Source organism: Orcinus orca, chromosome 14 (genome assembly GCF_937001465.1).
Source record: "Orcinus orca chromosome 14, mOrcOrc1.1, whole genome shotgun sequence".
NCBI classification, from domain to species: domain Eukaryota; kingdom Metazoa; phylum Chordata; class Mammalia; order Artiodactyla; family Delphinidae; genus Orcinus; species Orcinus orca.
Window position 1 is genome coordinate 7,221,830 of NC_064572.1, and position 21,905 is coordinate 7,243,734.

Below are 21,905 nucleotides of genomic sequence, written 5' to 3' on the forward strand. Positions count from 1 at the left end.
TTTCAGTCATGTTGTTATTGCTTGTTGAAGCATTCATGATGGCTGCTTTACAGTCTTGGTCAGATTTTTCAGACGTCTCTATCATCTTGGCACTGGAATCTGTTGATAATATTTTTTCTTTCTGTTTGAGATCTTCCTGGTTCTTGATATAATGAAGGATTTCCGTTTGAATTCTGGGCATTGTTTCATTGTGTTATGAGACCTTAGATTTTTATTTAAATCTCTTGTTTAACTCGTCTCTGCTCTTGGGCGCTGCTCTGTGACTGCCGGGTGAGGTGGAAGCCCAGGCTGCCTGCCGAGCTCCCATGGACACCCAGGGCCAGGGCTGTTCCTTGTACTGCTGGGCCGGGGTGAGAGCCCCGGTGTCCGGCCTCCCACACCCCATGACCACATGTCCCCACGGGCACTGTGGCTCCGTACCTGGCCTTGGGACACCACCCTGCTGGGGGCGTCAGGGAACCTCACTGCAGCCTCGGAAGGGTGGTGGTCCGGGCTCCCCACTCAGCCTTTGCTGGCATTGGTGGCGTGAGGCCACAGTTTTTCCTGTAGTGTTTGTCTGGAGTAGAGCAGTTTTGTGTAAAAGGTTTCTCTCTTGCTGGGTTGCCCTTTCCTGGTTCGATGACTTGAGAGAGCAGGCTTTTGTTGGGGCTTCTTAAAATCTGCCTCCATTGGCATTTCCAGGCTGCCAGCTTGTTCAGCTCCAAGTCTGGGAAATACGAGGGAAAAGGAAAAACCCAGGGGACTCATCACTGTGTCATTCCTCAGGCCCCAAGATCCCTGGCCGGTTTGCCACCTTCTCTACACTTTTCAAAGTCTTCTTATGTTTCTTTTATACGTAGTGTCTAGGGTTCTAAGTTGTCCTGAGCAGGCAGAATGGGGAAAAGTACTTCTACTCCATCTTCTTGGAAGCAGAAGGCCACCTTGGTGTTAAGGGTCATTTTTTGCACATCGAATTCTACATTAGACAGTTCCTTGTTTTTGTGCTCCTGCCCCAGCACTGTGAAGATGGTGACCTTTGGGGTTAAGGAACCTTGTTTCTTAATAGGGAGTTTTTCCTTTCTTGCTGATTGCTTTTACAGTTTAATTGACTCTACCTCATTCTCTGGGTTTTTTTTTTTCCATTCCAGAATATGTACTAGACCTATATGTTGGACCATTTCCTTCAATTCTGCATTTTTCTTAAACTCTCATATTTTCTCTCTCTTCATGTCTCTGTTCTGCCTCCTAGTAATTTTCTCCAGTCTGGATTGCAGTTCACTAATTTTCTCCTTAGTTTTGTTGATTCTACTCTTTAACTCGCCCACTGACTATTTATTTTTAATGACTGCAGTTTTTATTTCTAGACAGACACATTCTGGAAATCTACCTTTTCTTTTATATCATTTTTTATGGATTCATCTTTTCGTATGGATTCAGTTCCTTTTTTATGGTATTAATCATCCTGAGTATACTTTGTCAGGTTCTTTTTTTATCAAATTCTTGAAATTGTAATGCCTTTGGATTGCTGACTCACTCACGATGGGTTGTTTGAATGTTTTGTAATTTTAGATTGTGAGGATTGCTCATCTTCAGAGGAGCTGTAAGCATGGGTCTCCTGTGTATCCTGGTTTGAGGATGTGTCCTTCCAGAGTGACCTGCATTTGCATCTTCCAGGCATCCTGTTGATATCACTTTCTAAGGCCATTTTTATTGTTTTAACTTTCTTGACTTGGAGGTTCATTGTCGACATGTTTTTTAAGTTTGAATTTCACACTCACCTGTGGAGCCAGCCCATGATACATCTTCAGAGCGTAATGTCTTTCTGCTGATCCTGCTGAGAGGTCGGGCAGAGTCAGAGAAGGTTCCTTGTCCTCCTGAGCTGGTGAGAGGATTTTTCCAGCCTGTCCTTCACTTGTTCAGATTCAGCTCTCTACTCCTTCCTTCACATGGGCACAAACTCTTGAATCCTGTCCCACAGATGTTAAAACTCAATACTGACAACCCTCCATCTGGGGCCCCTCCTGCTTTTTCCAGTTCCAAGCATCTAGAGATTTCCTTTTCTTTCCTAGAAGGTCAGCTATGGGTCTTTTTTTAATATGATATATTTTTTCCAGCATTTCTAGTTGTTTAACCCAAGAGGGTTTTCAAAAATAGGGTTTTCTATTTAAGTATGAAAACTTACCTCTTGGCGCTACAAGATTCAGAGTGTGAAGAGTTTTTTGGAGGAATTAAATATTTTTACATATGGAAATTACACATCTTACTTGTCTTTTGTCCAGCAAGGTGCAAGTCAGTTGATATGTTACCCTTTTACCTGTTGAGGTTGTGGTATAACCTGGAAAAGTTGTGGAAAGCGATTACCATAATAGAGTCCATTGAAGCAAAACTTGCAAAGCAGAAAATAATAATGGAACAAGCATTAAGCCAAAGACTGTGCTTAGATCTGTGAGTTTTTGTTTCAGGATTAGATGGATTTGTGAAACTCCTTTTACTATGTGCATATAAAACATGAGAAACATTCGCATTTGTATATATAAATTATTTTTGCTCTCAAGACTTACTTTTGCCCATATAATTGGCAGCATCTTTACCTGGTTCTCATCTTCCAGTGTTTACAACCTATGTAATGTATTGGGCTTTATTTCTTAAATAGAAGAGGATATTGAACAAGATTGAGAACTTTCAGTATTTTCATTTTAACCTGGCAATCTTAATTTCTTGGGCTGTAAAAGCTGTTCGGTGACAATGATGAGACTTGCGTATTTTATTTTGTATGTGTGGTAAAATACACATAGCATGAGATTTGTCATTTTAAAATCAACAGTTCAGTGGCTTTAAGTACCTTCACATTGTTGTACAACTATCGCCGCCATCCATCTCCAGAACTTTTTCATCTTCTCAAACCGATACGCATATCCATTGAACCCTGACTCCCCATTTCCCCTCTCCCAGCCTCCTCGCAGCCAGCCTTCTACGTTCTGTCTCTGTGAGTTCGACCACCCTGGGTACCTCACATAAATGGACTCTTCTGGTATTTCTCCTTTAGTGACTGGCTTAGTTCACTTAGCACAATCAAAGGTCATCCATGTTGTAGCCTGTATCAGAATTTCCTTCCTTTTTAAGGCTGAATGATATTCCAATGCACGTATGTACCACATTTTGTTTATCGTTGATCTGTCAATGGATATTTGGGTGGCTTCCATCTTCTGGCGACTGTGACTAGTTATGAACACTGGTGTGGCATGCTTTCAAAACAGGCAGTGAGGTGCATAAAACTGTAGGTATTTTTAAATGCTAACAATTGTGAATAGCACTATCCTGCAAGTTTAATTGCCTGTAACTATTTGAAAAGCACGAGAGGTTGAATAGGCTTGACCTTTGGGTGATAAGGAATGTAGTTCTTAGGAACAGGGCTGGACCAAGCACCAGCAAACAAACTGACCGTTTGTGCTTCGCTGGGTGGGTGGTGGGGGGGAAGGAACCAGGGCTGGGAGCGCGTGGTCGGGTCTGAAACAGGAGTGTGGAGGTGACACCGTCAGAGGTGCCCCCGACAGAACCAGGAATGTGGAGCAGGCCCTTCAGTGCCACGGGCTGAGCCTGGCAGCCGGGGGTCAGCAGACGTGGGTCGGGGTCAAAGTGTGAGGGTGGAGAGGGGCTTGGTGCCTGCAGCGCTAGGCTGAACAGAGCTAGAGTTCTTCGCCAACAGAAAAAGCCAAAGGAATCACCAAGCCACTGTCAGGCTACCGATGCCCCATCATTCCGATTCACAGATTCCGTTCTAGAAGCCTCTGTTTCCAGTTTATGGAGAGTAGGATCCCAAATTAAATCTATTCCCCTGCGTAAAGAAGAAGTGAGGAGCTCTCTCTATATTGACTGGGACAAATATCACACGCGGAGTACTGGCCCAAACCCCTGGGCTTAGGCCGGCCTTCCCAAAGGTCATAGACACAGGATGAAGGCAAGGCCACAGAAGTCTGCAAGTGCAGGGGGAGCTTATGCCTGTTTGTGAAAGAAGAAAGGAGTGGGCTTCTCAAAGCCTGTAAGTCTACCAGGTTTTCTCTTTTGTGCAGAAAAATTGCAATTTCTAGGCGAGTTTTGCTTGTCGCTGTGTGTGTATTTATTTGAATAGCAAAGAGATTTCAGTCATTACAAGAGGAGTTTTCAAACTTCCAGTATCAAAAGAAATTGTCCCCAGAGCAGTTTGAAAAGGCACTGGGTTAGCATATAAGCCATGTATCGAAAAGTTGGAAAGGTAAGTCAGTGTGTTTATTGCCATTTTCACAAAATATTCAGTTACCTCTTTTTTATATTAACTGAGATTTCATTAAACTTTATGATTGTAGTCTAAGTTCGCGGCACCTGCTCTAAAGTTCTGTTTCACGGTCTCTTTCTGTTTTTCAGATTTTTTGTTTAAATTCTTGGTTATTGGGAACGCGGGGACCGGCAAGTCTTGCTTGCTTCATCAGTTTATTGAAAACAAATGTAAGTGACGTCACATGGTCAGTGTTTCTTGCATGTCTTCTCCCGAGAGCGCACTCTTGTGCAGATTTGTTTAGGACAAAACTTCCGAATACGTTTCCAGGGAAAATGTCATAGTTTAAAAATATTTTTAAATGACATAAAAAGTTTATGTTATTAAACGTTTAGAATCTGATTTTTTATTTAGCATTTCAGTTGCGTAGTGGGTCATTGTTCATTATGTAGTGCATTGTCCTTTACATTTCCCAGACACTAAAATACAGTATGATGCTGTGGAATTCTGTTTCCTGGCAGGAGTGGCCCGAGAACCCTAGTTGTACATTTTGGATAAGATAGCATTTGCTCCCCAGCGGCCTTGTATTGTCCTTAAGGCAGCTATCGTCATCAGTCCTGTTTTACAGGTAAATAAACAGAGGTTTACAGGACTTGGTGTGTGCACTTGGGATGGTCACCTAGGAACGGTGCATGTTAGACTCAAACCCAGGCCTTTCGACCACAGAAAATATCTTGTGCCGTTGACTTGCCCTGTGTTGGTGAGAGAGGTTGAATTTTGTATTCCAAGCTACTGTAAAAGACGGTAGGTTTGAAAGGCCCTTAAATTAAGCCGTGCTTATATAGTAATGGAAAGAATTGTGGAGAACGACCTGTCTATCTAGAGGTAGTCAGGTGAAGGCCCGAGCACAGAAAATTAATCTCACTTAATGAAGCGCCTCTTAAGTAAGAATGCGTGAGATGCATTAGGTGGCGGGCGGTGGAGACAGAGGCAGCAAAGGGTGTCCTGGGAAAGAGCTCCGAAGAATAAGATTCTAGAAGTGTTTTCTGCTGCTTCCATTTCCATCGACCAGGAGCTTGTTGGAACCTTCATGTAGTGACATGGACCCAGTGTGGCTCAGCCCCTCTTGAATTTGACAGGCGTTCACCCGCTGGGCGGCCTGGGGTTCTGTACGAGTTACCCAGACTTTGCATTGTTCCATCCCAGAAGAGGGGACGCTGGGCCAGGTGCCCGGCCCCGGCGGACACTCTCCGTTCACATCCTCCCCTCACCCCTCACGACCACAGTAATGATGTAAGGAGGCTTCACTGTATTGCTCTCGTAGCTGTGTCTTAATCAGGATGCCCTTGGCCTTTCGTTACTGCCTTCGAAGGCTTCTCCCCCCAGGCTGGCCCAGTAGTTGGACACCAGCGGATGTCCACGCCGGTCTGCACTGTCTGGGCCTGAGACAAGATGCTGGAATCAGACCCTTTCCTCCCCCAGGCTCCCAGGGAGCAATGAACAAACACAGCTGTCAGATGGCGCCCTGGTTTCTGGTACAATTAAATTTTATCCTATAGTTATAAAATATAAACCAGTCCATGGACTGTATAGCCAGGATATTTGTTTTTTCTTTTCCTTTCACATCACAGAAATTTTCTTTTATAAGACAGCTTATTCCAGTTGGGTTTAGCAAACTACTTATTTTGCCAACCTCCCTGCCCATTCAGACAGTATTGATTTCTCCAGCAAATTCATTCCGAATGATTGCCACACACAATACTCGAGTTCATGAAACTCAACAGCTGTAATGTGCATAGAGGTCTTGGTTTGGGGTGTGTTTGTTCTGAGTTTTTTACTCTATCTTTTCTTCTTTTTCCCTTAATCTTGGGTGAGCATCAAGTTTCTTTCTTGGGCCACGGTGCCTCTCCTTCCCTTTACTTCTGTTTCTTTAGAATGTTCGTCCGAATAGTTGAAACTGTCGTTGGCCAAGTTGCAGTCTGTCACTGGGCAGTAAGCCCTCCAAGATGGTACCCAGTATTTTGTGCAGTTGCCATTCACGAGAACCTTAGCGGTGGTCAGGTAGATGTGGTCTTACATCTTGGCCACCAAGCCTCAGCTTTAAATACATGGCTTGTTTAGGTGTTTTGAGAAGAAGCTTTATTGTCTCCTTGAGAACAGGAACTGTGTGTATTCTGTTTAAAACAGTGAGTGCTTATTAGCATCTGACTGTTGGAGAAATGAATGGCGACAGTAAATTACATTTTCCATTGACAGCACTCTTGATTTCAGTGTTACTTGTATAAATCTATAAGCCTGTTTCCCTAATGTTCTAAAATAAAATTTCTTTTTCTTTTTCAGTCAAAGATGACTCAAATCACACAATAGGAGTGGAATTTGGCTCAAAGATAATAAATGTTGGTGGTAAATATGTAAAGTTACAGATATGGGACACAGCAGGCCAAGAGCGATTCAGGTAGCTTTTTCTCTAACTTAATAAAAATATTTGAAAAGTGGGTTTGAAATAATCAATTATATTCTCATAATGTATGTGGTCCCCTCCTCCCTCCCCGCACCCTCACAGATTTTAGAAAGTTCACCTCTGGAAGCTTTAAGACAAGCTAAAAGTCAGTTTTTCTCCACACAGCGTTGATTTATGAAAGAATACGTTAGAATCTCTTCCGAGTGCACGCGTCCTAATTTGGAGGCGAATTTATTCTTTGGGACCTAGTGGGTACATTAGGAGGTCGTGGCATTGCATATTCCACACATTACTTTTGGATTAAAATCAAGGCAAAGTAGTAGCACAAACAACTTTTCTCTGTATTTCACTTTAAAAGGAGAATTTTTTAAAACCTCTTTGGGGGTTGGTTTTGCTTTACATTAAAACATTCCACAGAATATTCTCTCCTCAGCACTTGCATTACGCTGAAGTCATGATCGACGTTTGGAATGATGACCACAGTCCACAGCAGATAGGTTCCATGTTTGATATTCTGTAACTACTAAAGCAGGAAAGTAGATTAATATTTTAGTTGTGTTTTTTTGAATAGATACAGAAAGTCAAACAGAACAGATATTCACAGTTACAAAATGCAGTTAAATAAAACTCAATCCCAGTGCAAGCATTTCACTTAAAGTCAGGTATAATATTTTAAATGCTCAATAATTGTTTGCTTCAAAAGTATCGTAACTAGAGCTTCCCTGGTGGCACAGTGGTTGAGAGGTCCGCCTGCCGATGCAGGAGACCTGGGTTCGTGCCCCGGTCCGGGAGGTCTCACATGCCATGGAGCAGCTGGGCCCGTGAGCCATGGCCGCTGAGCCTGCGCGTCCGGAGCCTGTGCTCCGCAACGGGAGAGGCCACAACAGTGAGAGGCCCGCGTACCGCAAAAAAAAAAAAAAAAAAGTAGCATAACTAGACTTCAGACAGTATTACTGTAAAGCCATTGTAATCAGAACAGTGTGGTAGGACTTCCCTGGTGGCGCAGTGGTAAGAATCTGCCTGCCAATGCAGAGGACATGGGTTCGTGCCCTGGTCTGGGAAGGTCCCACATGCCGCGGAGCAGCTGGGCCCGTGAGCCACAACTGCTGAGCCTGCACATCTGGAGCCTATGCTCTGCAACAAGAGAGGCCACGATAGTGAGAGGCCTGTGCACTGCAATGAAGAGTGCCCCCTGCTTGTCACAACTAGAGAAAGCCCTTGCACAGAAACGAAGACCCAACACAGCCAAAAAAATAAACAAATAAATAAATAAAAATAAATTAAAAAAAAAAAAGAATCTGCCTGCCAATGCAGAGGACATGGGTTCGAGCCCTGGTCTGGGAAGATCCCACAAGCCGTGGAGCAACTAAGCCTGTGTGCCACCAACTACCGAGCCTGTGCTCTAGAGCCTGCGAGCCACAACTACTGAGCCCACGTGCCACAACTACTGAAGCCTGCACACCTAGAGCCTGTGTTCTGCCACAAGAGAAACCACCGCAATGAGAAGCCCACACACCACACCGAAGAGTAGCCCCCACTCGCTGCAACTAGAGAAAGCCCACGCTCAGCAATGAAGACCCAACGCAGCCATAAATAAATATATATATAAATTTATTTTTTTAAAAAGAGAAAGTACCTTGGACAGACTTAGAAGGACTTTCTTATTTAAAAAAAAAAACAGTGTGGTACTGGCAGAAAAATGGACACATGGGTGAGTGGAACAGAATAGAGAGCCCAGAAATAAACCCACACACCGATGGTCAATTAATCTTCCACAGAGGAGGCAAGAATATACAATGGAGAAAAGACAGTCTCTGCGATAAGTGGTGCTGGGAAAACTGGACACCTACATGTAAAATAATGAAATTAGAACACTCCCTAACACCATATGCAAAAATAAACTCAAAATGGATTGAAGACCTAAATGTAAGACCAGGTACTGTAAAACTCCTGCAGGAAAAGCAGAGGCAGAACGCTCATTGGTGTGAATCGCAGCAATATCTATTTTGATCCGTCTCCTTAAATAATGAAAATAAAAGCAAACATACACAAATGGGACCTAATTAAACTTAAAAGCTTTTGCACAGCAAAGGAAATCATAAACAAGACAAAAAGACCACCCTCAGGATGGGAGAAGATATTTGCAAACGAACCAGCTGACAAAGGATTAATCTCCAAAATATACAAACAGCATGCAGCTCAATATCAAAAGAAACCAAACAACCCAATCAAATAATGGGCAGGAGACCTAAATAGACATTTCTCCGAAGAAGACATACAGTTGGCCAACAGGCACATGAAAAGATTCTCAATGTCACTAATTATTAGAGAAATGCAAATCAGAGCTACAGTGAGGTACCACCTCACACTGGTCAGAATGGCCAACATCAAAAAGTCTACAAAAAATAAATGCTGTAGAGGGTGTGGAGAAAAGGGAACCCCTCCTGTGCTGTTGGTGAGAATGTAAGTTGATGTAGCCACTATGGAGAACAATATGGAGGTTCCTCTAAAAACTAAAAGTAGAGGCCCAGCCGAGGGCAGGGATGAGTGAGGCAAGGACTGGAAAGACGGAAATTAAGTGAAAGTCTGCTGACCCTCACCCTCTTCCCTCACCTCTTCCTTAGCTGCTGGCAGCCAAGTGTGTATGTCTCAGGCAGGAGAAACGATTCTTATCTGCAGAAAAATAGCCCCAAAGAAAAGGCTTAAAGATACTAACATTTTGGTTCCCCAATGAAATAGCCCAATTTCTGTCCAGCCATCTCACAGTGAATAGCCCACACATAAAGAGCGTCTTTTAGAGTTTGGCATCCTTGTCCTTGAATATAAATGATCAACCAAGGATCAGCAGACACTTGACGAAAGTTTTTAGGATAAGAGAAAGAGCCCAAAATAAAGAAAATAGAAACTTTTGGGGAATAGACAGAAACTAAAACTACAGTATCCTCACCAATAAGAGTAGATATTGCGTTCAGGGAATGAGAACAAACTTATAATTTAAAAAGAGCAAAATTAAAATAATATATTAAATAAAGTAGTGCCCTTCCAGAAAGTGAAACGGTAAACTTGAGATGAGAAAGGGAACAGACAACATAAGGGCTTCCCTGGTGGCTCAGTGGTTGAGAGTCTGCCTGCCGATGCAGGGGACACGGGTTCGTTCCCCGGTCCGCGAAGATCCCACATGCCGCGGAGCGGCTGGGCCCCTGAGCCATGGCCGCTGAGCCTGCGCGTCCGGAGCCTGTGCTCTGCAACGGGAGAGGCCACAACAGTGAGAGGCCCGCATACCGCAAAAAAAAAGACAACATGAGAAATCATACAGAGTCAGTCCAGGAAGCTCAAGGCCTTACCAGTTAAGCCTTCCCGAAGACAGAAGAGCAGAAGAAACAGTAAAAGAAACAATCGAAGAACATTTTCCACTAGAGGAATGAGACTCTGTAAGATTCCACCTTACACCAAACACAGATGAGGGGGGGAAAATCCAGACCAGGTCTGCCACATAAAATTTCACAACACCGGGGATGAAGTGAAGATGCCAAAAGATTCCAAGAGGGAAGAGCAAATCACATATCAAGAATCGAAAATGAGAATTGCACCGGACTCTTCAGCAGCAACGCTTGGAAGCTAGAAGATAACTAAAGCCTTGCCTTCAAAACTCAACGTGGAAAATTTTTTCCAACCTAAAATTCTGAACTCAGCCAAACTCTCCATTAAGTGTGAGAATAAAATCAGAAATACCTTCAGTTATACAAGAATGGAGGAAAACAAAGGTTGTCTTTCATATGTTCTCCTTTAGAAACTTCAGGAGGATATGCTTCACCAGCACAAGGGAGGAACCAAGAGAGGAAGACCCCAGCCTGGGGAACAGGGAGGTGGCGGGAGCTGTCTGAGCCCCATTTCTTAGGGGTCCTTAGGGAGGTTCCAGTCCGTAGGCACGATCGATTCGATCACTGACCATTGGGGGTTGAACTTGAGCCCCGGTCCCTGAGCACCAGGGCCTTGCAGGCCTCGAGGAAGACCTGGAGGAGGGGCTGAGGGCCACAGGTGACAGAGGGGACGCGCGTGGCAGGGCTCCAGGCAGAGCTGGTGGTTCGGATCAGGACGGTGGTGGTGAAGGTGTAGAGACGTGCACGGTGTAGGACCTGACCAGTTGGTGAGACGGGTCCTGACGGATGTGTCCACTGTGGGACACGTTGCGTCACATCACTTTGTGATGGGCACAGAGTGGGTGGAGAGATTCCTGGCTGTGTAAACAGAGTGGGTGGTGGGGCCGCCTCCCGGAGGGGCCTGTAGGCCGGGAGCCAGAGTTCTGCCTGAGATGTTGACTGTGACGCGTGCATTGTGGTCACACGGAGTTGCCGGGCTGGTGGATGGCTCTTACGGAAGTAGACTGAGCTGAGGATTAAACCGGAGTTGAGAGCGTTGGGAGAAAAGAGAGTGGCATGGACATATATCCACTACCGAATGTAAAACAGCTAGTGGGAAGCAGCCGCATAGCACAGGTAGATCAGCTCGGTGCTTTGCGACCACCTAGAGGGGTGGGATAGGGAGGGTGGGAGGGAGGGAGGGAGACGCAAGAGGGAGGGGATATGGGGATATATGTATATGTATAGCTGATTCACTTTGTTATAAAGCAGAAACTAACACACCATTGTAAAGCGATTATACTCCAATAAAGATGTAAAAAAAAAGGGAGAGCCCAGGACCCAGCCTGGGGGAAGGAGCTCCAGGACTAGCGAGGCAGATTCAGAGGAACGGTCTGGAGTAGCTGGTGTGAGAGGAGACTGGGAGGGAGTGGGGCTGCGGCCTGGGGGCGGGGGGAGGGGTCCAGGCAGCAGGGGAGGGCAGGTGCCGAGGGGTCCACGGGGCAGGAGGAGGCGGTGCTGGCGAAGCAGCCCCTGAGACGTGTGGGTGCGCGAGGGGCCCACGATGGGACGGCAGCGGGAGCGTAGCACCGCCTGCCTGGCTCTCGTCCAAGATGGGAGGTGCCGGAGCCCATTGTATTCTGTGAGTGGGGAAGTCTTCGCGCGGGGAGAGAGTCGAGATGCAGGGGAGAAGGTGTGTTACTGCAGGAGAAATCCTGGAGCTTGTGGGAACGGGCGAGATGCGCTCGGGTGGGGGCTCGCTGAAGACAGGTGAGGCCGCGCGGCCGGGCGTGGGGGGTGCAGCCACGCGCGGCCCCTCGTCCACAGGAAGGCACGGATCCCGGGCAAGCAGAGGGGCTGCCGAGGGCTTCGTGCCCTGGGACTCTGTGATGCCCCCTTTCTGCCCCTCCCCCGACGTTCTCAAAGGCACCCTCAGTTGTGCGGGGCAGCCTCATGCCCTCCAGGGAGGATGACACTCATCCCAGCCTCACGTCCCCACCTCCCTGTCGCTCCTGTGATACGATTTCAGGCAGGGCAGCCCTTCAGGCCCATGTTCAGATAACTTTGAATCATTGCTCTTTAAAGCCACCTCCGTCCCTATGTTGTGGTTTCCAAGGCAAAAATGGGTGTTTTGTGTGGGAAGATGGTGCCCAGGGGTACGGGCTCTGCGTGGTGGAAAGTGAAAGCCTGTAACTCTTCCAGGTCTGTGACGAGAAGCTACTACAGGGGTGCGGCAGGGGCACTGCTCGTCTATGACATCACCAGGTAATGACACCCCCCGCCGGCCTGTGCTCCCCGAGGTCTGAGCCTCCCCGCGGGTGTGCTGGGCACGTCGGTGGCAGGGCTGTGGGGCGGGAAGCCCCTCAGCCCTTTCCCTGGGGGTCTTGGGCGTTTTCGAAGCAGCCCCTTCCACCACTTTACCATGTAAAGCAGCATGTTCCCAAGCTTCAGATAGATAAGCACCCCCAGTGTCATTATGTTTCTTAACATGATGTTTTGATGCTTTCCTTAAGGTTTGCAAAGTGAAGCTTTGCGTGTGGTAAATTATTAGAAGTAACGGACCTCCATCAAGCACAGGCTCTAGGCTGGGACGGTCTGGGTTCAAAGCCCACTTGCCGTCACCAGCGGTGTGAGTCCTCCGGCGAGGTGCTCCGCTGTCTGGACTTTAGTTTCCTTGTCTGTTCCATGGAGTAATGACCACGTAATACTCGTGAGGTTGTTGGGCGGTTGATTTGGTTCACATAGAGCTCTTGGCCCATCGTAAGGATCTGAGTGCACTGTCCTGCGTGTAGCTATCACCCAGGTATCACAATTAAATTTAAAATTCAGTTCCTCCGTCAGTCCTTAGAATATACGAGGGTTTTATCCTTAGATAGATGAGGGCTGAGAACAGTCCTGAAGGTGGATGCACCTGACCCAGTCCTGGCTCTGCCACTGGCTGCTTGTGTGACTTTGGGCAGCTTAGTCTCTCTGGGCCTCAGGTTTCTTGTGGAAACAGGAGATAATAAGAGTCTGTGTCACAGAGTCCTTACAGAGAATCAGTGTGTTAAATTCGTGTGAAGCGAAGTACCAGCACATCACACGGATCCACTGAGTGGCAGCAGTTAGCCTTAGGTCCTGCTCGCATGTTGCATGAACCGAGAGCCCAGTAAATACTGACCCTGCTTGGGCAGACGACAGACAGCAAGCTTCTGACTTGCTGCCTCGTTTTCATGGAAACAAGATGAAATGCACCCTGTTGGTGTGGTGTACACCTGGGGCATCAGGTCATCTGAGTCACCTTAAAGGTTGTGGGCGTTGCCCTGCGTGTGTGGAAGCGCTGTGAGTGGTGTGAGTGACTGGAAAGAGTTGCTAGCTTTATAAAATACATGTACTATTTTCACAATCTTATATTACGCAGCCGAGAAACCTACAATGCGCTTACTAATTGGTTAACAGATGCCAGAATGCTCGCGAGTCAGAGCATCGTCATCATCCTCTGTGGGAACAAGAAGGACCTGGACCCCGATCGGGAAGTCACTTTCCTAGAAGCCTCCCGGTTTGCTCAGGAAAATGGCAAGTGGCCTTGCACCTGTCACACCTGCGGGAGGTCTAAGACGCAGCTGTAGGAAGTGTGGAACCTCCTGTTGTTTTCACTGTGCATTAGACGCATTTAACATAGTCTCACCCTATTGCATGCTGCCCACGAAGGTTACTATGATGAGGGACTTCCCTGGTGGTCCAGCGGTTCAGACTCTGTGCTTCCACTGTAGGGAGCGCAGGTTCCATCCCCGGTCAGGGAACTAAGATCCCGCATGCCGCGTGGTGTGGCCAAAAAAAAAAAAAGAGGTTACTATGATGATAAAAGCTAATCTCTTAGCATTCTGTGGTGACTTTTCAGTCTAGGATCTTTGATATCACAGGTCTTGGTTTAAAGTGAAATTTATAACAATCTTTAAAGGCCCTAATCAGATGATGTCATCTTTTATAAAATGGAATTTGAAGCTAAGTTAGTGAAATATTTAGACGTAAATAGAAAGGGAAGCAGTAGAAGACATACTGGACTAATTGGCTGTATTTCACTTACATTAAATTTAAGTCATTTGGCTAAAGATGCCTTTGAAACTTCTCTGAATTTCCGTATAGAATACATAAGGATGACACGTAAAATTAATGGTTGCTTATAGACAGCTGAATGAGAAGAATTCACTACTGGGCATATACCCTGAGAAAACCATAATTCAAAAAGAGTCATGTACCAAAATGTTCATTGCAGCTCTATTTACAATAGCCAGGAGATGGAAACAACCTAAGTGTCCATCATCGGATGAATGGATAAAGAAGATGTGGCACATATATACAATGGAATATTACTCAGCCATAAAAAGAAATGAAATTGAGCTATTTGTAATGAGGTGGATGGACCCAGAGTCTGTCATACAGAGTTAAGTAAGTCAGAAAGAGAAAGACAAATACCGTATGCTAACACATATATATGGAATTTAAGAAAAAAAATGTCATGAAGAACCTAGGGGTAAGACGGGAATAAAGATGCAGACCTACTAGAGAATGGACTTGAGGATATGGGGAGGGGGAAGGGTAAGCTGGGACAAAGTGAGAGAGTGGCATGGACGTATATACACTACCAAATGTAAAATAGATAGCTAGTGGGAGGCAGCCGCATAGCACAGGGAGATCAGCTTGGTGCTTTGTGACCTAGAAGGGTGAGATAGGGAGGGTGGGAGGGAGGGAGACGCAAGAGGGAGGGGATATGGGAACATATGTATATGTATAACTGATTCACTTAGTTATAAAGCAGAAACTAACACACCATTGTAAAGCAATTATACTCCAATAAAGATGTAAAAAAAAAAACACTTATCTCACAAAAAAAGAAAAAATACTTAGAAAAACATAGCTTAGGTTTAAAAAAAAGAATTCAGGCATTTTAAAATAACTTTAATTTTTGGAAGCAGTCAACAACTAAAATATCCTACTATCACCTTTCAGTTGGACTCCAGGACCACCCACTTACACTCTCACAAACGAGCAGGGTTTCTGCTAGGAAAATAAACAGAAGCCTTCATGAGTTTGTAAAGAAGCTGTTTAGAAACGTGCACGCTTAGAATGTTAAAGGTCGAAAGGAATTTATCTGTCATTTAAGTGAAACTCATTTTTACAAGGAAGGAGACAAGGGTCTGGAGAGGTTGTGGTTTGCTCCCAAAAGCAAGGAGAGCAGCCTTCTGCTGCATGAGTCACCAGCTGGTGCATAAGAAGAGGGCTCGTTCGTGGAAGATCCCCTCACTGTCAGGGCGGCACACCAGATGTCAGCACTTGTAGGTTGTATCTGTGGTGACGTGGAGACTATTGGAAAGGCAATTGCTACTTTGTCTTATATCAACGGCTGGGTGCCTTCAGCCAGCCTGCTTCCTTACCAGCGTCCTGCTTGCTTAGTTTCTTCAACACATTTAAGTGCTAGCACAAAATACTAGTTACTTTTCGGAAAAAGTTAGATTTCTTCTAATACTTAAAAAATATTTTGACATTTATTGATTTCATATTTGCAGAAATACCTGGTTTTAAGTACTAAATTTGTTTCGTCTATTATTCTAAGAGTGTACTAAGCTGGCAGTTATGAATCGAATAATTGTGATTGTCTTCTAAATATGGCTTCGTGTTTTGTTTGATGTCGATTTTAGAGCTGATGTTTCTGGAAACGAGCGCACTAACCGGGGAGAACGTGGAAGAGGCCTTTGTACAGTGTGCGAGAAAAATACTTAACAAAATTGAATCAGGTAAAAGGCTTTCCATTCATAAACTTTCCTTTAGCGTCGTTTCCTCTCTAGCTCAGTAGTGTCACTTTTCAGTACTTCCAGGAGTGCTTTGGTCAGAGTGGCCTCTCCCCCTGCCGACCTGCAGTCACCACTCACGGGCTTGAAGGTCTTGTCCGCTGCTGAGGTGGGAGCCCACGCCTCCTTCACGGCGGCCTCCTTGGCCCCAGTGATGGAAGGGACAGAGTCAGGGTGTCAGGGCACGTTTGCTTTTAGAACCACAGCCTTTGTTGGAGCCATCCCTTCAGGAAGAATGGACCTTTGTCCGCGCTCCGTCAGCACCTCGGGCTCTGCTGGGCCAGCGGTCGTGTGTGGTGGATTGACGTGATCTATGGGCACCTCGCGGGGTGCCGCTGGTTTAGATCAGGCGTCGGGGAGAATTTACTCCCGAAGCTCACTGAGCGTGCCTCAGTAGTAACCTGTCTCATCATTGTTCTGTTTGCTGCTTCAGTAAAAATAAATTTACAATACCCCTAATTTAGGCAGCTGACAAAGTAATATGTAGTTGTCATTTATTAGAGTTACTTTTTATTAAGTATCACCGCAATTATATGTGGACATTCAGTTTTTAATTGATTCATTCAAATATATGAATGCCTGTTCTTTGTCAGGTGCTGGGATACAGAAATAAATTAATCACAACCCTTGCCCTCAAGAAACTCTTTCATGGGAAGCAGTCAAAAGATAATTATAATACGGTGTGGTCGATACAGTAACTGAGAAGCGCACAGGATCTTGGGGCACACGAAGAAGGAGAACCTACCTGCTTAGGAGGTGATATCAGGAAGGGCTTCCAGGAGGAGGTGGCGGCCGAGCTCAGGCTGTCAAGTGTGAGGAGGGGAGGCCAGCAGGGACAGCGCGAGTGGACACTGGGGGAGAAGTTGAAGTTTCTAGGACAGACGGACCACAGCGGGGAATGGCAGGAGAGAAGGCTGAGGAGAGGCAGCAGCCAGGCCAGGGATCATGATCCGGGACCTAGAACTTTACCCTGTAAAGGGTGATCGAGTCTCCACCCTGCCTGTATGCCAGAGCCTCCTGGGATGCATAAAAGTTTGAATTCCAAGACCCGCCTCTAGAGATGCTGAATTAGGCCCTCAGCATCAGATTTTAAAACGCTCTCTCGTGTGATTAATTCTGATGTTCGTCCACGACTGAGCACTGCAGTAGGGGTGAGTGGCCATTCAGGGGCGGGGTCCGTGAATGACGTGGTCAGATTGTGGCTGGAGGCAGATCGTGTGTGTGGGTGGTCACATCAGGGACATACTGGAGGGAGCCCAGGGCCGATGGCCAGGATAGCAACAAAGGCATCTTTGAGTAATCCGAAAAAAGATGCCTGATTAAAGCCTTATCGAGGGTGTGGAAGCGGAGATGAAGAGACGTAGATGAATCCAAGAAATGCTTTGACAGTGGCGTCCTGACTCAGATGCTAACTGGCGGGGCGGGAGGGGACTGAGAGGTGGGGTCAGGAAGGGAGGAGGGGTTGAGGGCAGCTAGGTGTCACACCTGGGTAACTCGGGGACCCAGAGGGTCATGGCAGAGCCAGAGGGCAAGCCGGTTCAAGGGAATCCAGATGCTTCTGTTTTGGAGTGTTCCCTGGGCAGCGTCGCTGGAACAAACGCGAGGAGGCATGCAGGAGGCTGTGGGGAGAATTCCTGGCTGGCGGTGTCTGCCTGGGAGCCATCAGTCTGTAGGAGTAGTGGCAGCTCTGGAAGGAGCGAGACCACGCAGCGATCAGTGGAGAGTGGGAAGGGCAGTGGCCCAGAGCGAAGCCCTGGAGGCCGGAGGATGAGAGAGAGGAGGGGGAAGTCATAGGTCTGTGAAGGTATATGAAGAGATCCGGGAACATGGGTATCACTTTAGCTGAGCTTCAGCCAAAGGGTTGTTCATTATCAAATGCATCAGAGGAAAGTCTCATAAGCCAAGACGTGAGCTGAAAAGTGTCCGGTGGGGCGGGCAGTAGGAAGTCACCAGTCATCTTTACCAGCAGAATGACAAGGAGAAGACAGGGGGCAGCGGAGCGCCAAGAGGGGGTGAGGAAGCAGAGCCTGGCGCCTCCCCGGAGGAGGGTTAATTTAACGAGAGGTTTCAGTAAATGACGCGAGAGGAGAGAGAGGAACGGAAAGGAGAGAAGGCGGGAGGGGAGCGGACGGAGAAGGTAGGGGCGGGCGAGGTAGTGGGAGAGCGCCAGGGTCCCAGACGGCGGGCTGGGCTCAGCAGGAACAGGGCCGCTTCATCCTTGTGTGGTCTTTTGACCTGAAAACAGCAGCAAAAAGTTACTCAAGCTGGTACAGAACTGTTATTTTTAAAGACTAGAGCATCAGTAGTTGTCATGAAAATTGGTGTGATGTTGAGTATTAGCAAGCTCAACACGAGCTTTTCTTTAGCTTACCTCCCCCTTTGGTGTCCACCCATGAATACAGTGTGTGTGAGTTCATTCATATAAAGCTTTCAGGATCTTTTTCTTCTGAGATCATCCAAATCATAGTTACGTCAGATGGAAAACTATAAGGACATGTTAGAACTCTTCAGCAGTACTTTTTTTTTTTTAGATTTTATTGACGTATAGTTGATTTACAGTGTTGTGTTAATTTCTGTTGTACGGCGAAGTGATTCAGTGAGTTATACATATATTTTTTTTTTCATATTCTTTTCCATTATGGTTTGTCACAGGATATTGAATATAGTTCCCTGTGCTCTACAGTAGGACCTTGTTGTTTATCCATTTCAGCAGTACTTTTTTAGTTTTCTAAAGAGGCAGTACATTCATATGGTTCAAAAACCATTATTTTCTCCCCTCCTTTTTATACAAAAGTTAGCATACTATGAACTCTGCACTTACTCTACCTACCAGTGATGACAAATCAGTCTTTAGAGACTTCCATATCCATATATATATGCTAACGTACATGTGCACACATCATGTGTGTGTGTACGTAGTGTTCAATTTTGTGTATTGCCATAATCTATTTAACCAGTCTACTTTGGACATTTGAGTTGTTGCCAGTATTTTGCTGTAACAAAAAATGTTGCAGTAAATAACCTTTTGTATATCATTTCACATGTGTGGGAGTGTGTGTATAGGATAAATTCCCAGAAGTGGATTTGCTGCGTTAAAGAACACAAGCATTTGGAAGTTAGGCAGAAGCTGTCAGATTCCTCCATCGGGGTTGTAGCAGTTTATCATCCCACTAGTAGTGAATGAAGGTGTTTATTTCACTAAAGCCACACCCACAGGGTGTATTATCATACGTGGGTTTTTACCAGTCTCATAAGTGAAAAATGGTATCTTTTTTAATTTGTGGTTTAATTTTAAATTAAATCTTTGTATACGTAATATATTCACATAATTCCAAATCCAGAAAGTGCAGAAGAGGATAGAGTGAGTCACCCTCTGTTACCCCGTCTCCTGTCCCCTAGCTATCTAGAGCTCTTTCTTGAAGTCGGCCATTATTACCAGTTCTTTATGTATCCGTCCAAAGAGGTTTTTATGCCCATACAAGCAAACGTGTGTATTTTTTCCTCTGTATTCAAAATGGTGTTGTATGTACACAGTGTTCTGCACTTTGCTTTTTTCACTTAATATATTGTGGGGATCACAGAAACATGAAAGCTTTTTCTAAAGACTTGCTTGGTCCTCAGGTGAGCTGGACCCAGAAAGAATGGGCTCAGGTATTCAGTATGGAGATGCTGCCTTGAGACAGCTGCGGTCTCCACGCCGCGCACAGGCCCCGAGCGCACAGGAGTGTGGCTGCTGAAGCAGCGCAGGGTGCACAGGTAGGTGCCTGCGTCGTGGCCGCCCTGCCGCCTTCGGCCTCGCCCTCTGTTTGCTACCCACAGCCCCGCACAGGCTTAGAGGTGGAGGCTGTCACTGCCTTTTGCAGCCGCGGTGTGAAAAGGAGAGGTGATTGCATAATTAAAAGGTAGAGATTCTCAGCAGTGAGAATCTCTGCTCACACATTCTTCTCAAGCTCACACGGAACACTCACCAAAACAGACCACATCCTGGGCCATAAAACACACCTGAACACATTTAAAAGAATAGAAATCATCCAGTGTCTGCTCTCAGACCACAGTGGAATTAAACCAGAAATCAGTAACAGAAAGCTAACTGGAAAATCCAAAATGCGTGGGGATTAAACAACATACTTCTAAATAACACATGAGTGAAAGAAGGGAAATGTAAGAATATTTTGAACTAAATGAAAAAACACAACTTATCAAAATTTGGGAAGATTCAACACAAACAGTACTTAGAGTGCAATTTATAGCACTGAGTGCATGTGCTAGAAAAGAAGAAAGGTCTAAGTACCATCATATAAGTGTCCACCATAGAAAACGAGAAAAAGAAGACCAAATTAGAGCCAGAGTAGGCAGAAGAAAAGGAGTAATAAAATTAGAGCAGGAGATCAACAGAGAAAAATCAACGAAGCCAAAGCCGGCTCCTTGAAAAAGACCAGTAAAATCAGTGACTCTAGCCGGGCTAAGGGAAAAAAATACATATATAATATGTGTGTGTGTGTGTGTATATATATATATATATATATAAAATTACTAATATCAGAAATGAAAGAGGGGGCATCACTGCAGATTCTATGGACATTAAAAGGATAATAAAGGAATGCTATGAACAACTCTATGCCCACAAATTTGATAACCTGCATGAAATAAACCAATTCTATCAAAGACACAATTTGCCAAAACTTATACAAGAACAAATACACAATCTGAATAGGCCTATATCTATTAAAGAAATTGAACCAATAATTAATAATCTTCCAAAACACAAAGCACCAGGCCCACACGGTTCACTGGTGAACTCCACCAAACATTTAAGGAAGAAACTATACCAATTCTCTTCAGTCTCTCACAGAACAAAAGCAGACAGAACACTTCCTAACTCATTCTATGAGGCCAGCATTACCCTAATTCCAAAACCAGACAAAGACATTACAAGAAAAGAAAACTACACACTAGTATCTCCTGTGAACATAGATGCAAAAATTCTCAACAAAATGTTAGATTGAATCCAACAATGTATACAAAGAATTACATCCTTCCAAGTGGGATTTATCCCAGGTATGCAGGGCTGGTTCAACATTCCAAAGTCAATTAATGTAATCGTCATATCAACAGGGAACAAAAATCACATGATTTCATCAAGAGATGCAGAAAAATCATTTGACAAAATCCAATATCCATTCACAATGAAAGCTCTCAGTAAAGTAGGAATAGAGGGGAATCTCCTCAACTTAATAAAGAAAATCTACCCAAAACCTACTGCTAACATCCTGCTTAATGGTGAGAAAGTTGAAGCTTTCCTATTAATATCAAGGCAAGGAGGTCCCCTCTCACCATCGTACTGGAAGTCCTAGCTAATGCAATAAGAAAAGGAAATAAGAGGTACACAGACTGGGAAGGGAGAAATTAACTAACTTTGTTGGCTGATGATAATCTGTGTAGAAAATCCAAAAAGTCCACAAACTCTATATAAATGATTATATAGCACAGTTGCAAGATACAAGGTTAATATACAAAAGTCCATCACTTTTCTCTGTGCCAGCAATGAACAAGTGCAATTCGAAATGAAAAACACAATACCCTTCACATTAGCATCCCCCCAAAAAGGAAATAGGTAGAACTCTAACAACATCTATATGAGGAAAACCAAACTGATTCTGAAGTTTATGTGGAGAGGAGACAAAAGACCCGTAATAGCCAACACAGTATTGAGGGAGAAGAACAAAGTTGAAGGACTGTTACTGCCCAACTCCAAAACACTATAAAGCCACAGTAGTCAAGACAGTATGGTATTGGTGAAATAAGACAAGTAGATCAATGGAACAGAATAGAGAGCCCAGAAATACACCCACATACTGATGTTTGATAAAGGAGCAAAGGCAATACAATGGAGCAGAAATTGTCTTTTCAACAAATGGTGCTAGAACAACTGGACATCCATGCAAAAAAATGAATCTACATACCAGACCTTGTACCCTTCACAAAAATTAACTCCAAATGGATCGTAGACCTAAATGTAAAATGCA

The 21,905-nt window shown here is 45.1% G+C and overlaps 1 protein-coding gene across 4 annotated transcripts in view; it reads left to right on the forward strand.

Moving 5' to 3' along the window:
• Positions 1–21,905, forward strand: part of RAB4A (RAB4A, member RAS oncogene family) — a 55,238-nt gene that overhangs the window by 27,476 nt on the left and 5,857 nt on the right. Inside the window, exons 2-7 of one of the 4 annotated variants that reach the window (XM_049697420.1) lie at positions 4,381–4,461; positions 6,572–6,686; positions 12,254–12,316; positions 13,452–13,606; positions 15,730–15,825; positions 19,501–19,643. In XM_049697420.1, the coding sequence (XP_049553377.1) occupies positions 4,381–4,461; positions 6,572–6,686; positions 12,254–12,316; positions 13,452–13,606; positions 15,730–15,825; positions 19,501–19,616 (626 nt within the window). In that variant the 3' untranslated portion in view covers positions 19,617–19,643. Of the gene's footprint in view, positions 1–4,380; positions 4,462–6,571; positions 6,687–11,600; positions 11,822–12,253; positions 12,317–13,451; positions 13,607–15,729; positions 15,826–19,500; positions 19,644–21,905 lie in introns of those variants that run through there. The other 3 variants (XM_049697422.1, XM_049697421.1, XM_049697423.1) reach the window with 3 other exon arrangements.